Genomic DNA, 25,426 nt, shown 5'->3' on the forward strand with positions numbered 1-25,426 from the left:
ACAAATGAATCCTCCTCTTGTATGTGTTAACCTGGGGATTATTCGCACAAATCACCATTTAAGCTTTATTGATCATATTAAAACGCCTACATGCACAAATCTGCATCTTTGTGTGTTTGCGTACAGTGCACCCATTCACAGATAAACCCAACCATCCTCGACAATATGCACCCTGGTCGTGTCAAATTTGGGTCACCCTTTCTTCTCCCCTCTAGGAAGATGAAGGGGTGGTGGGGCGGGGGACAGAAATTAACAATACGCCTCTTTGAGCATAGCCCGAGTACATGTTTGTCTGTGTACACAGACAAATATGTGTACGTGTGTGTGTGTGTGTGCGTGTGTGGTTGCATGTACACATATTCATGTCATGTCTCTGTCCTTGTGATTTAGCATGGAGAATTGATCAGTCCATTACAGAGAAAGGTCTGCTGCCCCGACAATGAAAGAGGACGATGGTGACCTAGAAGGACACACTTGGCGGTTAGCGGCCTGGTTTACTTTGATCACGAGAAACCGCAACTAGGGTCCTGATCCAATTATCAGGCCCCTCTTTATCCAGGGAAACATTTTGGCTTCATTTCCTGTCATGTATGTTTATATAAGTGAAATAAATGGACGACTAGCTGATGCTTTTTTTTTTAAATAGGAAAAGAGTGCCCACCAGGAAGGCAAGTCCTAACTGGTAAAACGCTCCCATCTTGAAATTGTTGGTTAGGTCGGTCTTTTCATTACCTTCAGTTTAAGACAACATTACAAGGGTATTAAACAAACCATCTACCCGGTCTGAGAAGTTTAATAGGTGGCTGAGGCTGTGCAATCCACTCTCGGATCTACTCTTTTCCACTGAGCTCTCCAAGCTTGGGCAACTGCAGATATCTCTCAGGAACCACTAAACACTATGTCTTGATGTTGCCTCCTAATTATGTTAGATAAGAGGGTGACACAAAGCTATTTTATCCATCCTTTTATCCACTCTTGATTTATTTTTCCATTCTTATCTGTTATAAACGTGCCAATGAGAAAACCTGCATGTTACCATGTAGTGCAACAAGGCCGATTCACATTCCTATTATCTTTCAATGTGTTTGGCTTTTTTAGGCCTCCTCTTTCTGCGTTCCCTCGTCTCTATCTGTCCAAGTTAATTTTCTAAATTAATTTTCAGAACACTGCGGATTTCTGTTGTAATTTTTAAAAAGACATTTTTATAACAGATGACTGAGCTGTTAAGGCTCCTCTTTCTTCTTCTCGTTTTTTGTAACTGAAATTCAGGAAAGAGAAAAGACTTCAGAACTGATTGAGTCTATATATAAACTGACAGTGCTGTTAAAAACTATGTTAGAAGAATACTACTGCAATAGCACGGTGGACAGTTATAGCCTTTATATGCATTATTCTTGTGCTAATAATATTCTGAGCTTACAGTGAATGTTATTACCGAGCAGACCAATCACAGTTGTGTTGGTCTGGATTGCTGTAACATGTAGTTATTTTTTAAATCAAGCTTTACAGAAAGGCCTTAACTGTTTTGAGTTGCACAACTGTTAATTTAGTCCCAGTCTTTTCTTCCTCTGAAGCAGTGATTTAAAATTTTAAGTTCATTAACATAAGTGTAATTGGCAACAGTTATTAGTGATGTAGACTCTGAAGACACCACTTGCACTGATTAGATGATGTTCTGGAGTTGTCTGGAATAAATTCTCCTCATTATTAGCCTCTATGGAAATTAGGTTTGCCCACTCTGGGTTGGGAGGAGTTGTTGCCCCAAGTGGAGGGGTATCTATGTCATGAGTAAGGGAAGGAAAGAGCAAGAGTAGGTTGGTTGTGACAGAAAGAATGAGACTGTGAATGTAAGGTTCCTGGAAAGGGGCTCAGAGTAGAGCTGAGGCTCTTGAGGCGTTTTGAGCGAGACAAACAGGTAAAACTACAGGGATGCATTGATGTCCCACCAGAACAGTGAAAGGGGGTGATTGGCTAGATAAAAGTGTGGGTGCCTCTGTTTAGACTGCTGTGCACATCAGTATCACAAAATGTAAGGATGGAAAGTAAAACAACTTTTTGTTGAATGGTACTTTGAAACAAACACCCTGTTACCCTGCTGCCTTACCAGAATAGTAAATCCTACACTACAATCTGATATAAGCTGCTTGTTTAGAATTGATCTCTGGTCTAAAGGGGTCCTAAATCCAATGAGTCTGTCTGCAAACTTCATGCCAGAAGCTTGAATCAGCAAAGCCCAAGGATAGTGTGTCTGTTTAATGCAACTTGGAGAGAAGCCCTGAAGAATGGCAGGCCAGACTGCATAGAGTACACCTGAGCTTAAACTGTTCAGCAGCTGTCAAGTCTAGCCAAACTGACAACCTTGAGATTCAGCCGAGTTTTCAGTATAATATAGATTAAAATCAACTTCTCCAAGCGTGCTGAGAATAAGCATCCATATTTACAGCACTCTGGGAAATTAGCTGTTCCATGCCATATTATATTCTTCTCTGGCCAAAGGGCAGCTGTGTGCTAAGTGCTTTCTTCAAGGACACTCTGACCCTCTCACAGCAATTATCAGGATTCGGAGGCCTCTAGAAATGTAAAACTTTTCAGTCACAAGTCTGTTCCTCTTACTTCCTACCTGCCCGGTGCTTGATCACAAACAGGTTTATTTACGGTTTGGGCAGGTTGGCTTGAATATAAATGCCACCAAATCGCAGCATTTAAGCGCGTCACGCTTCAGCCTGTATTTGGAAAAATTCTCTGAGAAGCCCTGAGGAAAGAAACAAGACGGGTGAGTTTGTCTTGCCTGATTCACAGCGATGTCACTCTAAAGAAACGCTTTATGGAAAGAGGATTGAAAAAGACAAAAAAAAAATGGACCAAAATGACTCTTTTACTGAAGAGGAAGGCAATACTTTGTGGTTCAGAAGCAAACAGAGCACCCGATTATAAAGGTCATTCAGTAATAAAAGTTCAAACAATCTATAAATCCCCTAAAAACTATTCTTTTCACTGTCAAAGGTACAGCTGCAGGCTGGATTTCACAAGAACTCGTTTGAGCTCTCCATTCAAGAGCCAATTCTGGCCTAAATGCTAAATGCCCGCTTTAATCTCATGGTACATTAACAAAGCATTTGCATAATAGCACAAAAGGCATTTACGTTGACAAGTACAGTATGTAAAATTAACTGGGACTCAGAGTCTCTGTCAATTTGAACAAAATAAAGCCTAGCAAGTTGGTTTAGTTCATAATCTTCCCTAGGCTATAACAAGTAGCTCAAACTTTATTGGACTTGGTGTCACTTTTTAAAAATAGTCACATCTGAAAATAAGAAAAGCTGGAGTGTTTCTCCTCCATCAGGACTTGATCGATGCTGCACCTGTCCAGTAATGTGTATTGACTGGAGTGAAACCTTATCAGCTCGTGTAGATCACAGCTAGCATTGACCAGGGCCTTCTCTGACACAGTTAAAGGGCATCTGCGACATTTTACAGTCAGGTTAGCATGGACAAAAAAACTTTATCTACTTTTTTGAATCCCAGCCTGCATTCACACTGACAGAAAGAGGCTACGATGACATTTTGAAGTTCAGTTTTGTTGTTTCACGTCACTTAGTATTGTCCCTATTGTTGGGATCTGGAGGCCTCTACAGAGTTCAAGCTTTTCAGGGAAAGGTTGTAACAATGGCACTTTAAGCACAAAGCTGAAGAGATATGGTAAGAAAGAAATGTGTGTTTGCCGATTTGGAGATAAACGTAAAAAAGGGCACTAAAAAATAAAATTAATAAGTGAACAATAAGGATAGTCTTTTTACGGCCTTGAGTTTTAAATAATAGTAGCAAAAAAAGAGCAGAAAGTTATGTTGTAATGCTACCATCACCACAGCTGCTTTTAAAAACCTGAATGGAAGCATATTTTGGGAGAACTTAAACTTATTCTTCTTAGAAAGTCTGCTTCTAGTGTTTGTGTCCACAGTTTGTGGACGGATTTATCCTGTCTTAACAAGACAGAGGTTTATAATGAGAAGGCTTTAGTGTGGAAGAAATTGCTGGGCGAAGGCATGATCATAGCCATCTAGCACTTTTGGGATGAGCTGAAATGCTGATGAACCCAACAACCAGTGAGGCTACATTCACTGAAAACCTTGGTGGTCAATTCAGATTTACTGTTTAGGGCCAGTTGCACCAACAGGACACACAACTCACACACAACACACACAACTGTTACCAGTTGTGTCAATCAATGAAGCCATGCCCTTAATTTTCTAAACATGATAATCTGTGGCTACTGACTCCCTTCTGGAGCTAGCCCTCACGTGGCCACTAGAACAACTGCAGTTGCCACTTTCACACTAGCAATATTTTTTAAGCTGCCCCTTTGCCCGACCACACAATCCATCAGTTGGTCAACACTGTTATCTTTATGTCAACCAGCAGGAGAAGCAGCATGGCACAACCCTGTATAGTGATTTTTATTTATGTACTTTGTGGGTAAAAGGATACTGCCAGAATTTTAAAGAAATGTATTTATTTATTTTTGGCACAGGAAACATTTTCTTTGTCTCACTCAGGTCCTCAACCTTTTTTTTTAAACATAGATTTCTGATTTAAGGATGCCCAAGTGAGAACCAATATATATCTTTGTTTTAGCTGGCTGCTTGTTCTCCTCTTTTTCTTTTATCAAGTTAGACTGCCGAGCAGTCGGAGTTTGTGTGCCGACAGCGAACCAATCTAGTAACACTGTGCCCACCAGTGATAAGATATTCAAGCTATCAGTGTTTCCACAATCATGCAATAGTGTGAAAAATAGAAGTCTTGAATGATTACTGATTTATGAGTCACTGTTAAGTTCAAAACATAACTCTGGTGGCTAAAGTGTTAATTTTCTATTCATTTTCTAATTTCAGGGTTTGGCATATTGCCTGTGCTGCTTAGTCACAACACGGGCAGTTTATCAAGTTTACATCCACTCATCATGAATGTCATGGTAATTTTGGGGCTTTTAATGCTTCCGGACTGAAAATGAATTCAAACCACTGCATCCAACTCTTGCGTTTTTACGCAAGAGTTGTCCAGAGTTGTTATCTACACAGGATCAAAAGTATACATATAGACTCAAATACATAGACCCCCACTAATATTTGGTTAACTATCCCTTTAGAAAGTTGCATGTCAACAAGATGCTTTTGGTAGCCATCAGCAAGCCTCTGGGATATATCTTGCTGGATATCTTCTCACTCTGCTTGACAGAGTTGCCAGACTTCATTTAAATTAGTTGTTTACCTGGTACACACCTAGCTTTTAAGCATAGTCCACAATTTTTAAATTAAGGTCAGGGCTTTAGGAAGCTTAATGTTTGCCTGCTTTATCCATTCCAAATACATTTTTAATGCGTTTGGGACCATTGTGCTGTTTAGGCAACCAGCTTTATCCAAAAGAGCGTCCACTGAAGGACACAGGAAATCACTCCTGCCCGTGGCCATCTCCCTGTACACCTCCTCCATCTAACACACTGTAAACACTGCAATAGTTACACCCTTTTTGCACACACTCTACAGTAAAATAGCAAATGACAGAGTTCACGGGTTAGAGTCAAATTTCGATCATATATATTCCACCTCTGTAATATTCTTTCTCCATATTCTTGATATTTATAATTGAGCAATTTGCATATTAGTGCTATTTCTTAAATTTGTAAATTCTGTAATTCAGGTGATGTTCAGGGCAAGGAATCAAATCTCTGAATAGATAAAAGCCAACTTTTAAGTTACGTGCCTGTTCTGGTGCAATGTCTGCTACTTCGTATGTAAGTGGGTGTGGATATAAAGCCTGGAGTGATCACAACATGAATGGCTTCACTGAAACAAACTTTTCAAACATTTCAGGATTTCAAAGGCTACTTCTCGCTACATCTGCCACTGCCTCCCCACAAGACTTGCATCATAAGACACAGATCAGCTGACTAACTTTGGATTTTGACTGTTAGAATTAAGGTAAAACAAGGAAGGTCTTTACATCTTTCAGATCACATATGAAAATGGCCCAAATCAAAAGGGAAAAGATCAGATTTCACATGACTGCAACATGTTAAAATAGAAAAAGACTGTAAAAGAAAAAAAGAAAACCTCAACAATAGTTTTAAAGTGGCAGATTGAGAGCAAATCCCTGCAGCCAATCTTGCATTTGGTCCAAAGCCTAAAACCGGAAGACTAGAAACTGCATCTGATGAGTTCCAAATGTATCCTGCAGCATGACAAAGAGCCTGAAATTCAGCCATCTTTAGCAACAAAAACAAGGTGCCCTGCAACAGATGGCTATGCCCCCACAGTCTCCTGATCTCAACATCAAGGAGTCAGTCAGGGATTACATGAAGAGACAGAAACACCTGAGACAGCCTAAATCCTGTAGACAAAATTCTCCCGCTATGTATACAGTATATACAAGTAAATGCTTTCTAAACACAGCCCTGAGTCATAGATAATACACATTCACATTCTCTTATCACTGGCCCTCTGGCCATAAGAGTGACCAACAGCATTTAGATGACAGTTTAGAGCTGTTGGCCAACACAGCGTCAAAGTATGTGTCACCATCTCTGACCCCTTCAGCCATTAGCTATCCTCTTTAATACAAAGGGTTATCTACTATGAGGGAATCTATTTGGAGAGATTCCTGCAGGTCATATTATGTCGAGAATACTCCAGCCTGAGTGTTGTGAGAGTCATGCATACAAGAGGATTAATAACAAACTTTCTCGTGTTCCACCCAAGCACCAAATGCCAAATAAGTCACAAAGCTGCCACATTAATGTGCACATTTCTCCTCAGTCTGCTGTTTACTAATATGCTTCTTCAGACTGGATCCATTAAAGTCACATTGTGCAGCTTTGAATTAGTGGATGACTAATGCGTGCCACCTCAACGGAAGAACTACAGCATAAGTGATTTTTTAAAAAAACCCTCTTTTTCTTCATCTTTCCAGAAACTCTCCTCTAGTCTTGCAAAAAACTGCTTCCCCAACGATTCTCAAGCCTTGTGATCAGCAAGTGAGGAGGAAAATAAAACTTAGCTCCTCAAAAATCAGCTGTCCAACACTGAGAAATCAGGAGCTGGATGTGCCTGATGTATCTATTTTAATTTATGAAAGCCGTAGACTATTTGCCTGCAATTTATCAACAAGGCCTTCAATTCACTCTTGATTACCTGTCATTAGTAGGAGAGTCAAAGTGCCCTCACTGTTTAGTTGCTTATGATGTGTGTTCAAAGAACTCAGCAGACAGCTGACGGCTGTCTGCTGAGTTCACCTCAGCTAATATGAGTCACTGAACTCAACCTTTCAGATGCCCTTTGGAGCATTTTTAATAGAATAATAATACGGCTTGGTCCACAGTTATCTAACAGTTTACCAAGAAAATCTTCAATCCAGGTTTGGCGAGTGAAAATTTCATTTGTATGCGTATCTGTGTCCATGCAATGGGTGATGTATACTCCAACTGTTCATCTGAATCAAGCAGCCTCTGGCTCCAGAAGTGAGTGAGTTCCCATAGACTCTCATGGTAAAATGCACAACTCTACAGACAAAATAAAAGAGGCTGTTTAAGGACATTTTCAGCTGTATGATGAGTGAGTTTTCCTATAACTTTTCTTATGCTGTTAACACCTAAATTTAGGGATGTGGCTGCTTTGGTTAACAGGTGTCCTGTTGTTCGGAGCTGAAGTTGATCTCTATCTGCTCTATGTCACATGCTAACTTATGTCGGTGACCTTTAGTTTAGTAAATCTGACCCTAAGTCTATGTTCAAATACGGTAGACTATTAGGCAGATCCATCCTGGTTAAAAAAAGCCTTGCAACACAGCAACAGTGAAAATGCTAAGCTTGAGGCTTAAATTAGTGGATTACATCATAGTACCCACATCAATCTTGCCTTTTATGGATGCAGCTAGCTAACCAAGGTTGCTAGCATTAGCTGATAACTTTGCACACCATTTTCTTATTAAAATAGATCAACTTCTGGCGCCAAAACATAAATAAAGATCAAAGTACAATGTCACGCCTGTCTTTTGTGTGTAGTCTGTGCGACTAATGAGGCCACTTCTGATTAAAAAAAAGAAAGAAAAGAAAAGGGAAAATTCATAAAGCTAAATTCCAGACTAAAAAAACCCCAATGAAACGCAATGAATATGTAAGGTGTTTATATCCATCCTTACATATACAATCCACATCTGTCTTTTGTGACAACTACGCTAACACCCGTGCAGCTGTGGATGCAGCTTTGCTAACTGAGGTTACTAGCATTAGCTTCAAACTTAACAAGTATGTAAAATTAATTCAGGGTTCAAAATAAAAACCTACAGTCTGTGGTGCTAATGAGGGCACTTCTGACTCCCCCCCATAACGGAATAACAGAAAAACAAGCTGTTATAAACTTAAAGCTATGCTACATACCAAAAAACACAAAAAAATAGATCCACAGAATAGAACTGAATGCTTATTAAATTGAAGCAATGTCGTACAACAACATCTGGCGCCCTGTACAAGAGATCAAGCCTCATGCTGCTAAATCAAACTAAAATAAAAACTTCACTATAAACTCTGATAAAGACTGTCAACAACTCCAGTTAAGGTCTCCAAGTGGCCCTCTTAAAGGAGGGAACTTCATCAGTGTAATGTTAGTGGGAGAACAAAACACTCAAAAATAACAGACAGCACTTAACAGCAGAATTATGCAGATTATAACTGCTGCATTAAATCAGACCGAGGGCTGAAGTCATGCACAGTGTTTTACACATCTGCATAATTCAAACTGCTGTAAAATCATTCTGCAAATGTGTGAATTAATACAAAGCGGTTACGCACACTGAAGAAACTGTTAGTGCTGAGCGTTAAGGAGGTGGTAAAGTATGTATGAATGCTTGAGTCCGTCTGGCTGACATAAGTTAAACTTCAAATACAAAGTTCACCATTAATGTGAAGGAATAAATATGAAAATCTGGCTGCTGATTAGAGAAGTGCAGAAAAAATACATACAGAAAACAAACGTGGCTTCTGCACATCTCAAGAAGAAAACAATAAATCTGTCTGCAGAGGAAGAAAACAGGCAGGTGGGAGAGCAAAGGACAAACAGTCAGTTAAGTGCAGATGGAGGGAAAACAGTGTTGTCAAAGTTTTTATATTAACAAACTGTACAGAATATAATACGTCTGCTCTCAGTGGAGTGTAACGCCAGGCTTTAAATATAATATATCACTGCTAAGGAGCAGCACATGAATATTTCAACACAGCAAGCAAAAAAGCAAACTTTGATATTCTCTTTTAAAAAATTAGAAACAGTAGAATTTTTTTTTTTCATGATACTGCACCCGCAATATTTCAGTCGACAGAAAAACACAGCACTACTCAATTCACTAAATGTGTAATATTGGAGCTCAGGCTTAAAACATGACATGATTTTTCTCTTGTTCATTTTGATAAGTTTCGCTAATCAAATCAAAACTGCACTTATGACTCATGCTGTGGAGTGTGAGGGAGCCCTACGGGACTTAAAATTGGTGGAGAACAGGCACTTGTAAAACACGAGCCCTGCTCTCAGTTGCAATCTGCAATGAGCTCACGTTTATTCCGCAACTATGGATTTATAAGATCCTGCTTATAATAACAGGCTCATTTTCTTACTGGTGTTTACTGAAGGGTAAACCCACGGTCCAGTTATCAGTTAAACAGTTATCACTTGTTTAAATGCCTAAGTATAACATGTACTATAACACATCATAGACAGGTCTGCTGTTTTCCACCTAATTGAGACTTCTGTGTGAAATCCACATCATAACATAAGACGTAACCTGAAACCCCTTTTTTAATCCTACGCCACAACCTTCCATACAACCTGACCTACACCTCCTAAGAAATGCAACTACACATTGCGTCGACGCAGCCCACAACTTGGAAGGTCACGGCGTAGGGTTAAAGAGGGTTTCTGTATACATCGTATGTTACCATGCAGATTTCAGGCAATTGGGGAAAAAACTGATATCTGAGCAAAGCTTTCCTTTCATGTCTGTAGGTCATTATGTATATATGTATAAATGCTAATGCACTGTAAAAAGTTAGTAATTGAAATAAAAAAGAGGAAATGAGATTCCTACTTTGCTCAAAAGATCTCTAGAATCAGATATACCAAAAACCTGCTGGTACCTTAAATCTTGCCCTTTGCCTGCAGATTCTGCATACTCTTATGCAAATTTATAGAGATTACTGTGCCAGAGAACCTCTTTCAGACTCCCCCCGCTGGCCTACACACACCAGTGTTACAGCCCTGAATATTCTCAGGTTTTTTAGTTAATTTTCTCCTTGAGAGTCACAGCGTGTTTTTAGTCCACTGCCCTTGTGGCTGTCTGACTTCTACCCTGGACTGAAAAGAGCATCTCTAGTCCTCCCTCAGTGTTAAAATGGGAATCTCCAAAAGTTGATTCTGTTCATCTGGACGTAACGTTTTGTGGGAGAAACGTTTCGTCACTCATCCAAGTGACTTCTTCAGTCTCAGCTGACTGCAAGACGTTAAAATAGGAATGTTTGTGCTGCAGATGCTGTTGGACAGTACGGTGGAGTTCACAAGTCTCTTCACGTCTTGGTTTATTTTGGAGTCTTTTCTGGCGCAGTGACATGCAATGTTCTCACACGCCTTATGCATTTATTTACTCAGTGATTTTCAGTCATTTTGCACCAACGCAGCTGTCAATGAAGAAGCGGTTGAATTCGGGAAGTCATGGGCTTCTCTGCTGAGTCAAACTGAATCGTGCCAGTAAAAGGCAATGAGTTCAGACTCAAAGGATGACAAGCCTTGCATTATTCGAGGCTGGATTTAACAGTGGACCTGCTCCATCTTAGATTTTGTACTGAATGCAGGATAAACTGAGAATAGCTTCTCTCGATTTACACACGGAAATCCAAGAAAACCAACCAACTGTTGCAACTCTCAGCTAAACTGACTGAGGTTGAGTGGGCATGTCTGCTGAATGGAGCTTGGTAGCTTGCAAAGCACTTGCTGCTGGATACAAGTGTCATCATGACACACCTAAGAAGCAGTGGAAAGTCAGCTTTTTAACAGTCTTGCGATCCATCCTGTCGCTCTACAACTGAGCAGATGCTCATCGTGCCCTACGCCGTCACAGACAGTTGAAGAAGCCTGTGAAACGTCACAGGCTTCCAGGTTGAGATCCTATATCAAGGATGTTACAGCAATAATGAATGAGTGACTGGTGCCAGAGAAGACCCACACTGTCCCCTCTTTTCTAGTGGGCGAGGTACACAATGGTCACACAAGACAATCAAACTGAACTTTTGGGGTCAAACATGGTTCAGATAGCAAAGTGTGACCTTTAAAGATCACCTATTACATTCATACCAGTTCTATATCTCTATTCTAACTCTAATAGAGTATCTCTGCAGGATTTACAGTTCAAAATAATCTTGATTTTTCTCATGCTGAGCTTCAGTGCAGCACGTAGTTTAACCCACAAAGGATCCTGTTCCTTTAGCTCCTTCCTCCTTGGTGGACTACTAGAGTAAGCTTTGTTTCTCGTTTCTGAACTGAGCAGTTTCTGTCATATTTTAGGCGTACTTCCAGGACAAAATGACTGGGTGTGCATCAAATCTTAGTGAGGATGGTCACTGCCAGTACAGTTTGCCATGGCTACCCTTGGAAAAACCCAGAAACTATTCCAGTGGTCGTCAAAGCACATACAAAGCACATGTCAAAACATGTTATTACAGGTGCTGTTGAGCTTGTCAGATGTCATCTTTATGGAGGAGAGAATTACCCTCTTCTGATTGGCTGCCCCTCAAAAACAGAAGGCATAGAGGTTAGCATATCAGGGATATCCCCTTTCTCTGACATCATACAGACCCAGAAGTAGAAAGAGTATGAAACCCGAGTCTCACAGGGAATACTTATATGTGCACTGACCTCATTGTTTCAAACCTCTGGCCATGTTTAAAATGAGCTTCCACTGTAAGTGACTATAGCAGCTCCCCTTTACTCTCCCCGTTGTTTTGAAACTCTATCCTAACTGAGTATTTGCCCATCGTGTGTGGCTAAACCTAAGTAAACCTTCACCACGAGAGCAGTGGATTAGACTATGTGCATCATTTTGATAACAGCAAAGCTGCGTTTGGCTTTAGAGCCAATGAGAAACAACATATTTTCCCATTTAGTTAAGAGGACATTCTGAACGTGGGAGTCACAATGAGGATGAAACTGAAGACCTATCTAATTATACTGGACTTGCATATTGAATGAAATTTGCTCATTCACTGTGGCAAATCTACACACATGACAAATCCAATCAGGAAAAAAAAGAAGAGGTACAAGTCTGTGAAAACACAGTGTGCTAATCATGCTGTGGTTGTGCGCTGATGACGAGCTGGGGGAGGAGGGGATTGTTGTTGCCCACTTAGCAGCAACAGTGAAATAAATCTCACATAAATCTTGGTGCCGTGGGGAGCTGAAGCTCGGCAGAAGACGCAGCAGACCTGTCTAACACCGGACGACAGCCGGCTTCATAAATATGGAGGGCAGAGCGTGGAGGAGCGAGAAGGAGAATGAATATTTTACTGAGCTAAGGCCAGTGGGAAACAGAGGGCGAGGATGGCCAGAGAGAGGGAGAAGGTACAGCTGGACGCTTTGGTGTTATATAACACACACCCGCACACACAAACTGAAGGACACACACGCACAGAGATAGAGGCATAAACACAAAGCAGCATAAATGAGCACAGACGACAGAAAAAGATGAATGGCCACACACACACAGTCTGTTTCCATCTCTCTCAAACACACACAAACACCGGTGTCTGTTGTCCACCCACGACTGTGTTCATCCATCTTATTTTCATCATACACAAGATGCCAGCCCATCTGAGACAATAACCGGCTTAACAAACACATAAACACACATGCAGTAGGAAAGAGACTCGGAGAAGCAACACAAACCGCCTCCTGTGTCGTCAGCTGTTCTGTTATGCTGCCTTTTCGACGTTTCCTTTTGATCAACAAGTGATGTCAATAAAGTAATCTGTAGGAATTAAAGGATGAGTCTCATGATGTTTTATATTTTCTCAACAAATCCCGTGCAAAGATCGAAACCAGCAGCACACTGATCCGAGTACCTGAGTAGCCAAAACCTCTGCGGCCCTCAAGCTTCTCCTTCTTCTTCTTTTTTTCTTCTCCAAAATCTATTACATGAAGGGCTGGACAACGCAGCCAAAAATAAGAAATTACCTCTGTTTTCTGGCTTTAGGATGACTCAGAATTATATAACTGATTCAAACGTCACTGAACACTTGCAGGAACTAGTTTTTGTTATGGGCTAAACATACAAGATAGCATCCATTAGCATCAGTTATCCACCTTCTGCTTTACATGAAGAAACTTTCTGGTTTGTCTGAGCAGAGTTTGCATTTTCTCCTGCATGACTTCGTCACACATGTTAGGGTAAATGTAAATTGTCTGTAGGCGTACATGTGATCTGCCCAGGGTGGACTTCGTCTTTCCATCCATCCATTTATCCATCTATTTTCTACTGCTTATCTGAGTTCGGGCCATAGGGGCAGCAGTCTTAGCACAGAAGCTCAGATTTCCCTCACCCCGGCCACCTCTTCCAGCTCTAAGTCATTCCCAAACCAAACCAGAGATATAATCTCTCCAGCGAGTCCTGGGTCTGCCCTGGGACCTCCTAGGACATGCACAGAATACCTCACCTAGCAGGTGTCCAGAAGGAATCCAAGTCAGATGCCCTAAGAACCTCAACTGACTCCTTTTGATGTGGAAGAGTAGTGGCTCTACACCGAGTCCCTCTTGAAATGTCCAAGCTCCTTACTGCCCACCCACCACATGAATCGATACCTTATCTCGATGGAGGGGTTTATGTGTATTGGTGATCCCAGGAGTTATGTTGTCAGGGCCAATTAAACTTTGGTAGGATCTTCCAATGCAAATTAGTCCAGAAAGGACCAGAAAAAGTGACTCAAAGACCCCCTGTGTTAAGGGAAAAAAAACAAGCATCCAGTGTAACCTGGCTGAGACAGGGTTACGGGGTCCTACCATGCAGCCAGGACTGGGGTGGAGGCCGTAGCCCATGGGGCCCAGCCTGGCTTAGGCCAAAGAAGTTAATTGGGTCCGTCCTCCAGTGGAGGACTTTGCACAAAAAAGCTGACCCATATGAGGGACCACAGGGGGGGTCAGTGGATCAAGCAGTGGTCAAACAAACAAATAGAAATAGTACAGTGAAGAGGTGAGTTGTTTGTAAGACTCACGATGGGCAGTCTTTATGTTATTTTTGCTTGTTTTTGTTCCAAATACATGAAGTAAATTTTTCTAAATTTGCATGATCTGTTGGAAAATCGAGCTACTGATTTATTGATGATTTTGTTCTCTATTTCCAGTTAATAAAATTGTTCTTTCTGGTGATGGTTAAAGCTATTGAGATCTAAGTTTGAAGGTCTCTGGGTATGGTGAATGAGGATAAGTTACTTATAGGTCAAACAGAGGGGATTGTGGGATGCTGAGGCTAAGGACTCTGGACAGGTCTCACACGACTCCGACCAGAACTGTTCTAATAGAGTAAAAAGCCAGAATGCATGAAAATACATGCTTACATGTATACACTATAGATCTTAGTATTGTCCTTTAGTTTCTTTCAATGGTATATAGTGGTGGTACACATCTTTGTCTCACTGTATGACAGCCAGGCTAGGCTCCAGCCCTCTTGACCTTAAGTTAGACAGGCTGCTAAGGAAATAGATGACAGCAGGACAAGCCATTAGCTAGATGGCCACAGATGGCTGGGAATGACATAAGACTAATAGATAAAACCTGAACTCTACAGTAAAGGGATTTGGTGGTTCTCTTAAACTACAGGAGACGTTTTGTTGCTGAAGTCTGGGAGGACTTGTCACTTACAGCAGGGGGTGTCGAACATGCTGTCTGTGGAGCCAGAAACTCACTGTAGACTCACAAAAGTGTGAAAATTACAGAGTAAACGTAAGTTTTGCACATTCACTGTGTTTTGTTCCAGTTTGTGTTGCAAATTAAGAATCGCTCACATTGTGAGAGCTGTGGTCCGAACTGCTACCACATGAAAGCCCGGCTAGGTTTTTTCGCCTCGCTAAAGTATCATTTCGTTGTAATGGCAGCAGTCGCACTAGCAGACAGCAGGAGAGACAAAAAGTGGAAAAACTGTGGCTTAATTGATAATGAATGACTCATTATGTTTAACGTTTAACGTAAATGTGTACCATAACTTTTTTTATGTATTAAGAACTTTAACCAGATAGTAAAATGAGAACTTGCCAGAATTTCGCGGATGCCTTTAACAAACTGAGTGATTTCTAGCCTCAAAGTCACAAGGCGGAATATTTGGGTTCAATGTGTATCTTGCATGTTTATTTAGATCCTATAGTTGTCTAATTACACCATGCCAGACTAAATAAAGGATAACTGATCTGAGTGAGCAATGTGACAAAAGGTTTGGAAAGCCAAACCTAAACCAAGGAGCATGATGCTGTGGGCCTTTTAGCAGCTGCATGGTGGAACTATGGGTGGGACAGCTGATTATGGAAACTATATGGAGAAACACGAGGAAGGGAAACTTGGAGGAGACACTAGACCAGGAGCTTCTATTACCTCCTTGCCTCTACAGTCTGTTGGACAATCCTACCTTAAAAGAAGAAGCTCACACTATGACCAAGTCTGACGGTTACCGGGGTAACCAGTTCCTTTTCTTGCGATGCAGCTATTCTAATGTCAGGTTGTAGCAGCTGGGTCAGCTTTAGAGTTGTCTGCAGTGAGGTTTATGTAAAGTAAAGGTAAGACCCAGTCTTGTTTTCTGCCTAGAGTTGCTAGTGGATTGGATCAGTGGAGATGTTGTGCTGAGGAAGAGGGTGTGCTTGCCCTATCATCACTGTCAAAGGGCAAAAGAGTACATCCTGGGCAGTACACATTGGCCATCTCAGTGGGAGTACTTAGACCAGATAATGGTAAATTATCAGATTTAAATATAAGAAATGGACATATATAAATATGTTAATTATATGCAGTGCAGTTATGAGACCTCAACCCACTGGAAAACTGTGGGATCTTCAAAAGCGATTAGGTTTCAGGTTAATGGTCTTCCATTTATTCAGACCTTTAGAATCATTGCCAATGCTGTTCTGGAAGCAAGTGTTGCACCAACGTGTGGTTCAAAAGCAGAAGCAGAGGCGACAGGACTTTTTCAATGGCGTCTCCTAATCTTTGGGCATTTTCATGTAAGCTCCCAGTCTCTGTCATTTTAAAACAGTGTTAAAAAACCTACTTATTCTCTGTAATCTGGGTTTTATTATGCAAACACAGTCTTATTTATAGTACAGTACTACTTTATCTGATTATTCTTAATGTGGATTTAGTGGCTGCTATGCATAGGATATTTTGTATAATACAGAGAACATTGGCCAACTGAGATTATTTCTATAGCATATTTATAACAAACTTTGACTTGAGTTATGCTTACTTGTTTCTTTTAATTTCTCCGTGGTCAGTAACTTTATGTTTAGGGAATGTGCAAAACACAGAATCCATCAGTATACATTTGCCTCGGTTTTTAACAGAATGCACCACTGTGACAGTAAATTTTCTTTCAATATGAAGCTTTTGTTTGAGTTATTCTTGTGTGTTATACAAAGCTTTTGATTTCTAAAACATATATACCAAATGCCTGTACCAGGGCTCCAGTCTATTCCAACAGAGATCAGTAACAGTGGAATTTAGCTTAACTACATATGGCATGGTACCCTGCAATCACTGGAGTGCCAAATGTGTATTAATCCACAATGAAAAATAGTTCTGAACACATTGTATGTACTACTTACTCTTCATAAAGTTAAATCTGCAACAACTGACATAGAGCGTAACGACCAAAGTACTGCAAGAGCTGCTGAGCCATGATAGTCCATTACCACGAAGCTCCCTGTGTACAGTTTTTGTGCTGATGCTAATGCCAGAGAAGGTTTGGAGATCTGGAGTTACTGAGTCAGCAGAACACTGGTGTCTTTTACACACTATGCACCTCAGCGCCCAGCAGCCATGCTCTGTACCTTTATGTGGTCAGAGCTGCTGAAGTTCCTAAAACCTTCCTCTATGTAATAATATCTCTTAGAGAGAGAAGACATTTCACATCCTGTCACATCCTGTTACAACACCATGATTTTATAGATCTGTGACAACGAAAGTGAAATCACCTGAACTCAAAGATTAAGAGGCCTGGCCCAAAATATTTATCTCTATAATGTATAACAGTGGTATATCTTTCTGTCTTCAGTGGTCTTAAGCGCGTGAGCTGAAAGCAGTTTGACCTCTTCTCTCATCTGAAAAGTTTCCTTGGAAAAGTAAAGAGTATTTAAACCCTGATGGAGATTATTCCAAGGATGATTATGAGATGTCTAGTGAAAGGCCCACTAAATGTTAAACAGGATTTCCCATCAGCTTTAGAAGAAACAGCCTCTCCACTGCAAAGTAAAACATTTTCAAGAACCCAAAAAGAAGTCCTTTGCCTTCGACTCAAGTGCAAATTGACCAAAGATGGGTAGAAAAGCAAGCGTACCGAGAGATGGATTTCAAATGTAGTTACTTTGCTTGCTTTGGTTATAGATTTGTTGCCAAATCTGGAAATTTTTAGACAACTAACTAAGAACAAATGCAACAAAAAAAATCAGTACAATGAAAAGACATGAAATGTGCTGTAAGATCCCACTTGTTCATTCATTCCTTCTCTCAGGTGTTCAAGGTTGTCTCGCTGCCATTCAGCCCCCCCCCCCCTCGTTCATTCAGCTAACAACCCACTTTGATTGTTTTAATGGAAGGGCCGGGCAAAGGGCGAGACAGTATGAGTCACAGAGCGAGAACAAGAGGGAGAGAGAGAAAGAGAGAGTGATGGAGAAGCAACTGGCAGGAGGGGACAGAAGAGAAACAGTACCTGAGAACAAATGGAAAACCTTGTTCCCCTGAGGGCTAATTTGCATACACACACACACGCGCGCACACACAGAGGTTGCACAGTGTATACAACCAGAGCAGTTTCTTCAGTAAACAAGAGATTAATATTAAGATGGCAGCATTCACCTTAAAAAAATAACACCATGGCAGAGTTACAAACATGGACTGCCAACTATAATGTAAACATGCCCGTTTCTGCAGTAGTGATCATTCCTTCAACACACACACACACACACACACACACACACACACACACACACACACACACACACACACACACACACACACACACACACACTGAATGATAAAATACTACTCTTAAGAACAACCCTGCAAGGTGAATCCAACACGTATGAGCAGTGCTACTCTAAGCCAGCACGCGCACACACACACACACACACACACTCTACAGCACAACATAAGCACCACATATGAGGGGGAATCTAACTCGCACACCCTTCCGCACGGCATATCTGCATGCAAACACACACATGCATGTTTAAAGTGTCCGACACACACCCATATCAGTGCAGTCCAACACCACACATACACACACACGCGCGTGTAAACAGTCTCCCACCCACCTCCGCTTCTTCCTCCATGCCTCTCCCACCCACTCAAAACACAACACACACACGCACACATTCCCTCGATCCATCCAATCCCTCCTCTCCTCCTCCTCTCCATGCATCCTTACCTTGCAGTAGGCTCTGGAGGTTGAGCTGCGCCTGCTGGTGCAGCTCCTCGACACACTCCGGCCTGCTCCACGAGCCGAACACGTTCACGCTCTGTTGCCATGGAGACCTGAAGTGGGCCGTGCCGCCGCTGCTGCTGCTGCCTCCGCCGCCGCCGCTGCTGCTGCTGTGGTTTCCATCGCCGTGGCTGCTGCTGCTGCCACCGCGCCTGCCGCTCTCTGCCTCTAGTCCGCTGGTGGCTGGAGGAGAAGAGGGAGGGGAAAAAAGGATGGGAGGGAGGGATGTGGAGAGGAAGTGATGGATGGAGGGAGAGAGCAGTAGCGGGTAAGAGAGGGGAGAGGGAGGGAAACAAGATTATTTAGAGTAAAGTGGGAAGGGGAAAGGGAAAAACAGAGGAATGGTTGGGAAAGAAGAGAAGAGAAGCAAAGAGAATTGGAGGGAAAAAGGGAGGATGGCAAGGAAGAGAGATTGATGGGGAAAAGAAAAGATAAAAAGATAAAGAAGGAGCAGAGAAGAAGGGAGGTGTAGGAAGTGAAGGAAGCAAGGTAGGGGAGGATAAAAGAAGGGGATGGAGGGAGGAGAGAAAAAATATACATAAATAAAAATGTATGAATTTGCATAACTAATACCCAGAGACGTAGATTACATAACGCAGTATGTGTTGTCAGGGAGAACAAGGACCGAGGTAGGAAGGAAGAAAGGAAGGAAGGCGGGATATAGGGTAAAAAAAGAAAAAAAAAGATAAATGAGGGATTAGAGTGGAAACCATGGAGGAGAGGTTGAGAGTTAGAGGGGAAACAGAGAGGAGAGCTTAATTAGGAAGGAAAAGGAAGGAGACAGTGGACGGAGAAGACAGAAGAGAAGGATTAGGGCAGGGAGGTATGAGAGAAAAGAAGCAAAAAGGGATTGTGGCATTAGGAAAAAAAGAAGAACATGAGTGGGAGGAGGAAGGAAGGAGGGATGACATTTAGAGGCAGAAATGTAGAAAAGAGGGAGGTGTGTTCGTGTAAAGAGGGGGGAGAAATAAAAAGCAAAAGGAGGGAAAAGCCAAAAAAAAAGTGGGAAGGAAACGTCGGTCCCTGTCACCATCAACCCTCCCAACACAAACAGACAATCAAAACAAATCATCCACAGCGATCACAAATGGCCATTCAGTGCCGACATAAATGAGACGTCGCCTTGAATCAGCATCGAGGAAGTAATTTGACACATCCAGTGGCTGATAAAACACGAGTAACAAACACGGGAAATGTGACAGCAGATGATATCCAAATGAAAGGCCAGGCTCTTAAAGGAAATGCAGGCGAGGGGTCACAGACTCAGCAGGAGAAGGCAATTACAGCCAGCATTTGTCTTGTTGCTGAGTCTGTGGTAACAATTACTTAACAAACTGGTTAAACTTTGTCAAGCTTCTGGAAGCTAACTTGGCAAAAGAGGACACTAAAGGTGTAGGTTGTCACGCTGCTTCCCCCCTAAAGAACCATTTAAGAGGGTGAACAAGGAAATATCTGAGCCAGTAATGTTGTCACACATGGATGTGGACAACAGAGGTTCACATCGCTATCAGTAGGAGGCATATCCACTCGCTAAAGATCAGTAAAGATTTATGTGTAGCCTACATATGTTGCATCTTCGTTCTCTGTATCCATAATGTGAATTTCACTTGGCCTTTGCCTTTGTGGGATGAGCCACAATGACCACGTGACCTCTTTATATTAAAGTGTAATGAAGCCACAGTGTTGTTAAACTAGTAGAGGCACAACGTGGGGAAACAAGCCCAAATTCTGGACGAAAGTGGGTAAACTTTTAAAGTGTTTCTTATCCGATCTGAGTGGAGACCTAATGCTTTTAGTGTGTCTGTGACCACTGAAGTTTGTTTTGGCTCTCTGTTCATTTAGATACGGGCTTTACAATAACTGCTGCCACCAAGCTGGCTGCTAAGTGTCAAGACTTTTATAGACTCACATTAGCTATGTTTTGGTCTGCCTTACTGAGGACAAATCACAGTGAGTTCTCATTTTGAGCAATGCGAGTATCTTTCAGGTACAGGATGTGCTCCACCGAAAACAGAAGGAACTCGCCTATCAGTACGCATCGCACAGTGGACATTTACAGCATTTCTTTCAGTATTTCTTCTGAGACTTTGTTGCTCGTTTTTCTTTTTCCATTTTCTCCAATGCAATTTCAGCAAAGGCTATAAAAACACAAAACACAACACAGTTACAAACTCCCCTGTTAAATTACTTGCAGCTATGTTGCCGTTTAGTCTAACTACATTCAAAATTACACGCTGAGACATTTCCTTCAGAGAACCAGATATACAGACAGCTTGTAGAAAGCTAAGAAATCAGCTATGATCCTAGCAATGTTTTCTGCATCCATTAATATTTTTAATCACCTATGAATTTCAGGGTCGAGTGGAGGGTGAAGCCTAATACAGTTATTGTAGAGTAAGGCATTTAGCCTTCACCGTATCTTTGTAACTACAACTTCATGGTCAAATATTCAAAGAAAATGTAGTATAATTATATTATGCAATTTTTATGGTTAAATTAGATTATTCTTAGGATAATATTTTGTTTCTCGGTACACTGCTGTGAAATTACAGTCCAAGTCCAAGATGCATACAGTACATACATGAAACCCAATACTAGATCAAAACATTACACTTTCACCATTAATCATAAGGGAAAAAATTCAAAATGTGATTAAGTAAACTGTAGCACGAACAAATTTCAGTCTGAATCTATCTGCAAGTCACAGAGGGCCCAAAATGATGATCGTCATCGAGAGGACCTTCATCTACAAAGGCTGGAGGTTGTTACGAGTGGCTCCGGTAATCGCACGGCACACCACAACAATTTTCTCCAGTTCTTTCCTGCTTTTTAGACCAAACCACAAAATCACAGAAAATGAAAGCACTGACTCAGTAAAAGAATAAAAGCTTTCCATCACCGTCATCCCAACATCAAAACTTTGCAACATTCTCAAAAAGAGCAGATGACTTGACCCGTTACGTAAAGCATCTGACTATAAATTATCTCATGATCAACAAGCTGACGAAAAGAAAAGTCTGAGCTAAGAAGGAAATGAATTAATAACTGGAATGGTAAGAAATCAAAAGGCCCACATGCAGAGGTGACTCCAAGCAATATCCAAATCCAGAAATCCGGAAGAAATACTTCAAAGAATAAATTTAAATTATTTAGGTGCATTGACATGAGAGTTATTTCTTATAAAACAATATACCCAGGTTTGATATACAGCTTCATTCACCACCGAACCTACTGCATTTACATAAGGCATCTAAAGCATCAAGCTTCCAAAAGAGTGAGAGACCAAAACAGAGCTCCGTCTCTCAGGCTTCAGTTCAGTTCACTTTGTTCTTTTGACAGTAAATGACAGTGATTCACACAAGACTTTTAGTGTCAAGGTGATCTGCAGTTTCTTGGAGACAGACTGTCCTCTAACAGAAATGTCAAATCCTGCTGCAGCTACTCCCACTCGCTGCCAAGCTTCAGCTCGGGAAAATCAACAGCAGCTAAACATCCAGAATTCAAAGTATAAATATCAGCACCAACATGTGTGGGTTTGGATGCGTTTCTGAGGGGACTGTGCAGGAACTACGTCTTGATTTGAGAAAGACTGGTTAAAATTTAAAGTGCGCTCAGTTCCCGGTAGACAGACGCTATTCTGCCGAGAATCCAGCGGCACTATCGTGTCTTGTTTGCTCTGAAGCAGACGTCTCTCCTCACAAAACCCGCCGCGCTGTATGGAATCACAATTTCACCCTCCCAGCTACCGGCTTCATCTTCCTAAGCTGCTTTCACACAATCAGCTCCCACCAGAGAGAGCTACTGTTTATGATACAGAAGTGCATGTCAGTTAGCATCAGTCTCAGAGCGGGGAAGAAAGGCGATCATGCATGATTTATAACCTGCTCTATAACAGACATACACTCTCACCATGGAGCCCTTGGTATTTTAATTTTTATTTGGATCCTTGTGAACACGGTGAGAAAGTCTTCTGCGCTCCGTTGTGGATTGCCTGCTCTTGAAGTTGTTCTGTTTACTGGCTAAATCTGTCTTGCTGCGAGCTAAATATCCCATTAAAGAGTTTGACTTTGTCCCCCTCAGTTGTTTGGAGAATAGGTAGCAGGCAGACCTATCTACACTACTGCATATGTTTTGACTCGTCTGTGCAAAATATATCCGAACTATGTTCACAATTCATTTTTAGCTGTTGTTGCCACTTGAAAAGATGCACACAAAGCCTTTGTAACCAAAGTCTAAGCCTGTATGTGTGTAACAAGGGTCTGTGACAGGAAGTAAAACCATATCTGCAGGGTGCAAGAGGATCTTTAGTGGACTCGAAATGTTCCCAGAGGTTGACGGCACACAAAACTGCTTCATTTTGTGAAGCTTGTTGTGTCGCAGGTGTACATCACTTTTAAATTATCCGAAGAATTCAGACTAGTTGTTTGTGGCACCGTATACCTTTTGGAAGTTTTGGTCATTAGACAGAATTTGCACAACAAAGCTCGCAGACGTCGACAGAGGTCGAACGCCATGTAAACTTGAAGTTGATTTCAAAAAGTAGCGCTGCTGAAATATGCATAAAGAAAATGAGAAAACTTTATCCAGTGAGAGATACTCTATCCTTGTCACAGAGAGAAAACCAGCACAGGGATGAGTGCTCTCTAAGAACATCTTTTCAAAGTGCTCGGTTCCTTTGCTCATTGTTTACAATAGAAAAGGATGCACTTTTAAGATTGCTCAGAGCAGAGAAAGTACCTAAACAAGGAGTGGAAAAAAAAAAGATCCTCCAGCCTTGTAAAAGCAAAGAGCTTCAGGTTTTGTACAGCTACATAAAACAGTAGCAGCTGACAGTCTGTTCACGTCTGCACAAAACTGTTTTTAAAAATGTTGTCAGATAGATGTTGAAACACTTACTGTCAGTTATTCATGTTCGGGTGTCACCACACCTTCCTCAAAGATAAAGAAAAACAGTGACATAGTTCGATAGAAAAGCTTTACTCTAAATGCTAGTAATACTTTTTTTAAACTATCTGGACTGTCGTGATTTGAAAATTAGTATTAAACTGGCTTAATGAGCTGTATTTAACTGCAGAAGAACAAGGAAATCACTGATAAAAGCAGGCAAGAAGTTCTCCACTACCGTGTAAATAGTTTTTGTCTTCATTTTGAGTTTTGAACCCTCTGTTGACATATGTGAGTTTCTGCTCATTAGTCTAGTAATGTTGAGCTTTAGTTTTATTGTTCTATTTGAGTTTAATTTTCTCTGAACTTTTGAATTTTTTAAGCAGTTGTAGAGTTAGTTTTGAATTCTGAGCATTTCAGTGCAGTGCACTTCAGATATGGTGGACAAATCTTGCAATGTGCACATGTTCCCATATGCCAAACCTAAAAAATATAGCCCTGAGATCCCTTCCCGGACAATTTAACCGCCATTCAAACCTGAACTCATTTGACCTTAACAACTCACAGGTTGGGGCAGTGACTCACAAACAGGAGTGATGGAGCCACTTCAGGTCAAATACCCGAGACTCTCCATCAGCTTTTGAAAGAGAGCCCAGAAAGTGGATTCTGTTAATCTGGATGTGCCGTTTTCTGTGGGGCGAAACGTTTTGTCACTTGGAAAAACAACCAGAAGACTTAGGCTCACTTGGATTTTCCCACAGAAAATACTACATCCAGATGAATGAAATCAACTTTGTGGGATTTCCTTACCTGGATGATTGAGCATCCATCAAGACACTTTTGGGGGAGATGGTACAGGTTTTCAAGAACTTAAATGAAGTTGTATTAAACTCAAAAACGTTAGACCATCATAACCGGGATGAGTGAGAACCTACAGACTCTCTTTCCAAGTATTTTTCTCGTTATTACATCCTGCTTCACTGTCAAGGTTAGTCTCCCTGTGCTAGTTTTACTTCTCTGGACTTCCCCTGATCTATTTGTATTCACCTGTATCTCATTCCCCCTCCTGGTTGTCATCCCCCAGTCAGTCAAAGTGTATAAATAGTCATGCTCCCCTTTGTTCTTTTTGAGTCAGCTGTAGTTCAGCTCCATGTTTCTCCCTGTTTTCCAGGCTCGTGTCCTGCCTTTTCCCTGTTCTTTCATTAGGCCTCAGTCAGTTCTGTCCTTGGCTTGAATTACAAGGTTTACTCTGCCAGCTCTCCCTCAGTGCCTTGTGTTCAAGCCTATTAGTCAATAAAGCTCCTCACCATCCTGAGGTTCTGTGTCCTGGATTTGGACGTTTTTCTCACTACATCCTTTAAGTCTGTGTCATGAATCAAAATCATGCATCATATACCTACTGAGTGACACATACAGCTCTAGCTTCACAGATGCTACATCAAACATTGACTTTTTGGAGATGTGTGTGAGTCAAATCTGTGAGCCTGTGTTTGCGAGTGTATGTGTGCACTTGTGAGGATTAGGTAATATGTGCCAAAGTCACAGAAGCCTCGGGAGTTTCTAAAAATGTGGCACACATTACTGTAAATAGAAAATCCAAAGAGAGAAACAGAGGGGGGGCGTTTTAACTACCTTACTTACTGTCATACCTTTGAGACATTACTGTTACTGTGACTGTGTGCAAACGAATTCACACTGCTCTCACTGCACATCAGCACAGGAAGGAGTCATCATCAATCCAACAAGGTTTTTCACAGGCTTGAAGCCTCGCAGGAGTTAAGCT

At 41.4% G+C, this 25,426-nt stretch overlaps 1 protein-coding gene across 2 annotated transcripts in view; it reads right to left on the minus strand.

Annotated features, from left to right (window-relative positions):
* The window catches only part of nhsl2 (NHS-like 2), a 100,213-nt gene that overhangs the window by 38,550 nt on the left and 36,237 nt on the right, over positions 1-25,426 (minus strand). For both annotated transcript variants that reach the window (XM_026162568.2, XM_026162569.2), the window contains exon 2: positions 18,706-18,942. In XM_026162568.2, the coding sequence (XP_026018353.2) occupies positions 18,706-18,942 (237 nt within the window). The remainder of the gene's footprint in view (positions 1-18,705; positions 18,943-25,426) is intronic.

Source organism: Astatotilapia calliptera, chromosome 3, assembly GCF_964374335.1.
Source record: "Astatotilapia calliptera chromosome 3, fAstCal68.1, whole genome shotgun sequence".
Classification (NCBI taxonomy): Eukaryota; Metazoa; Chordata; class Actinopteri; order Cichliformes; family Cichlidae; genus Astatotilapia; species Astatotilapia calliptera.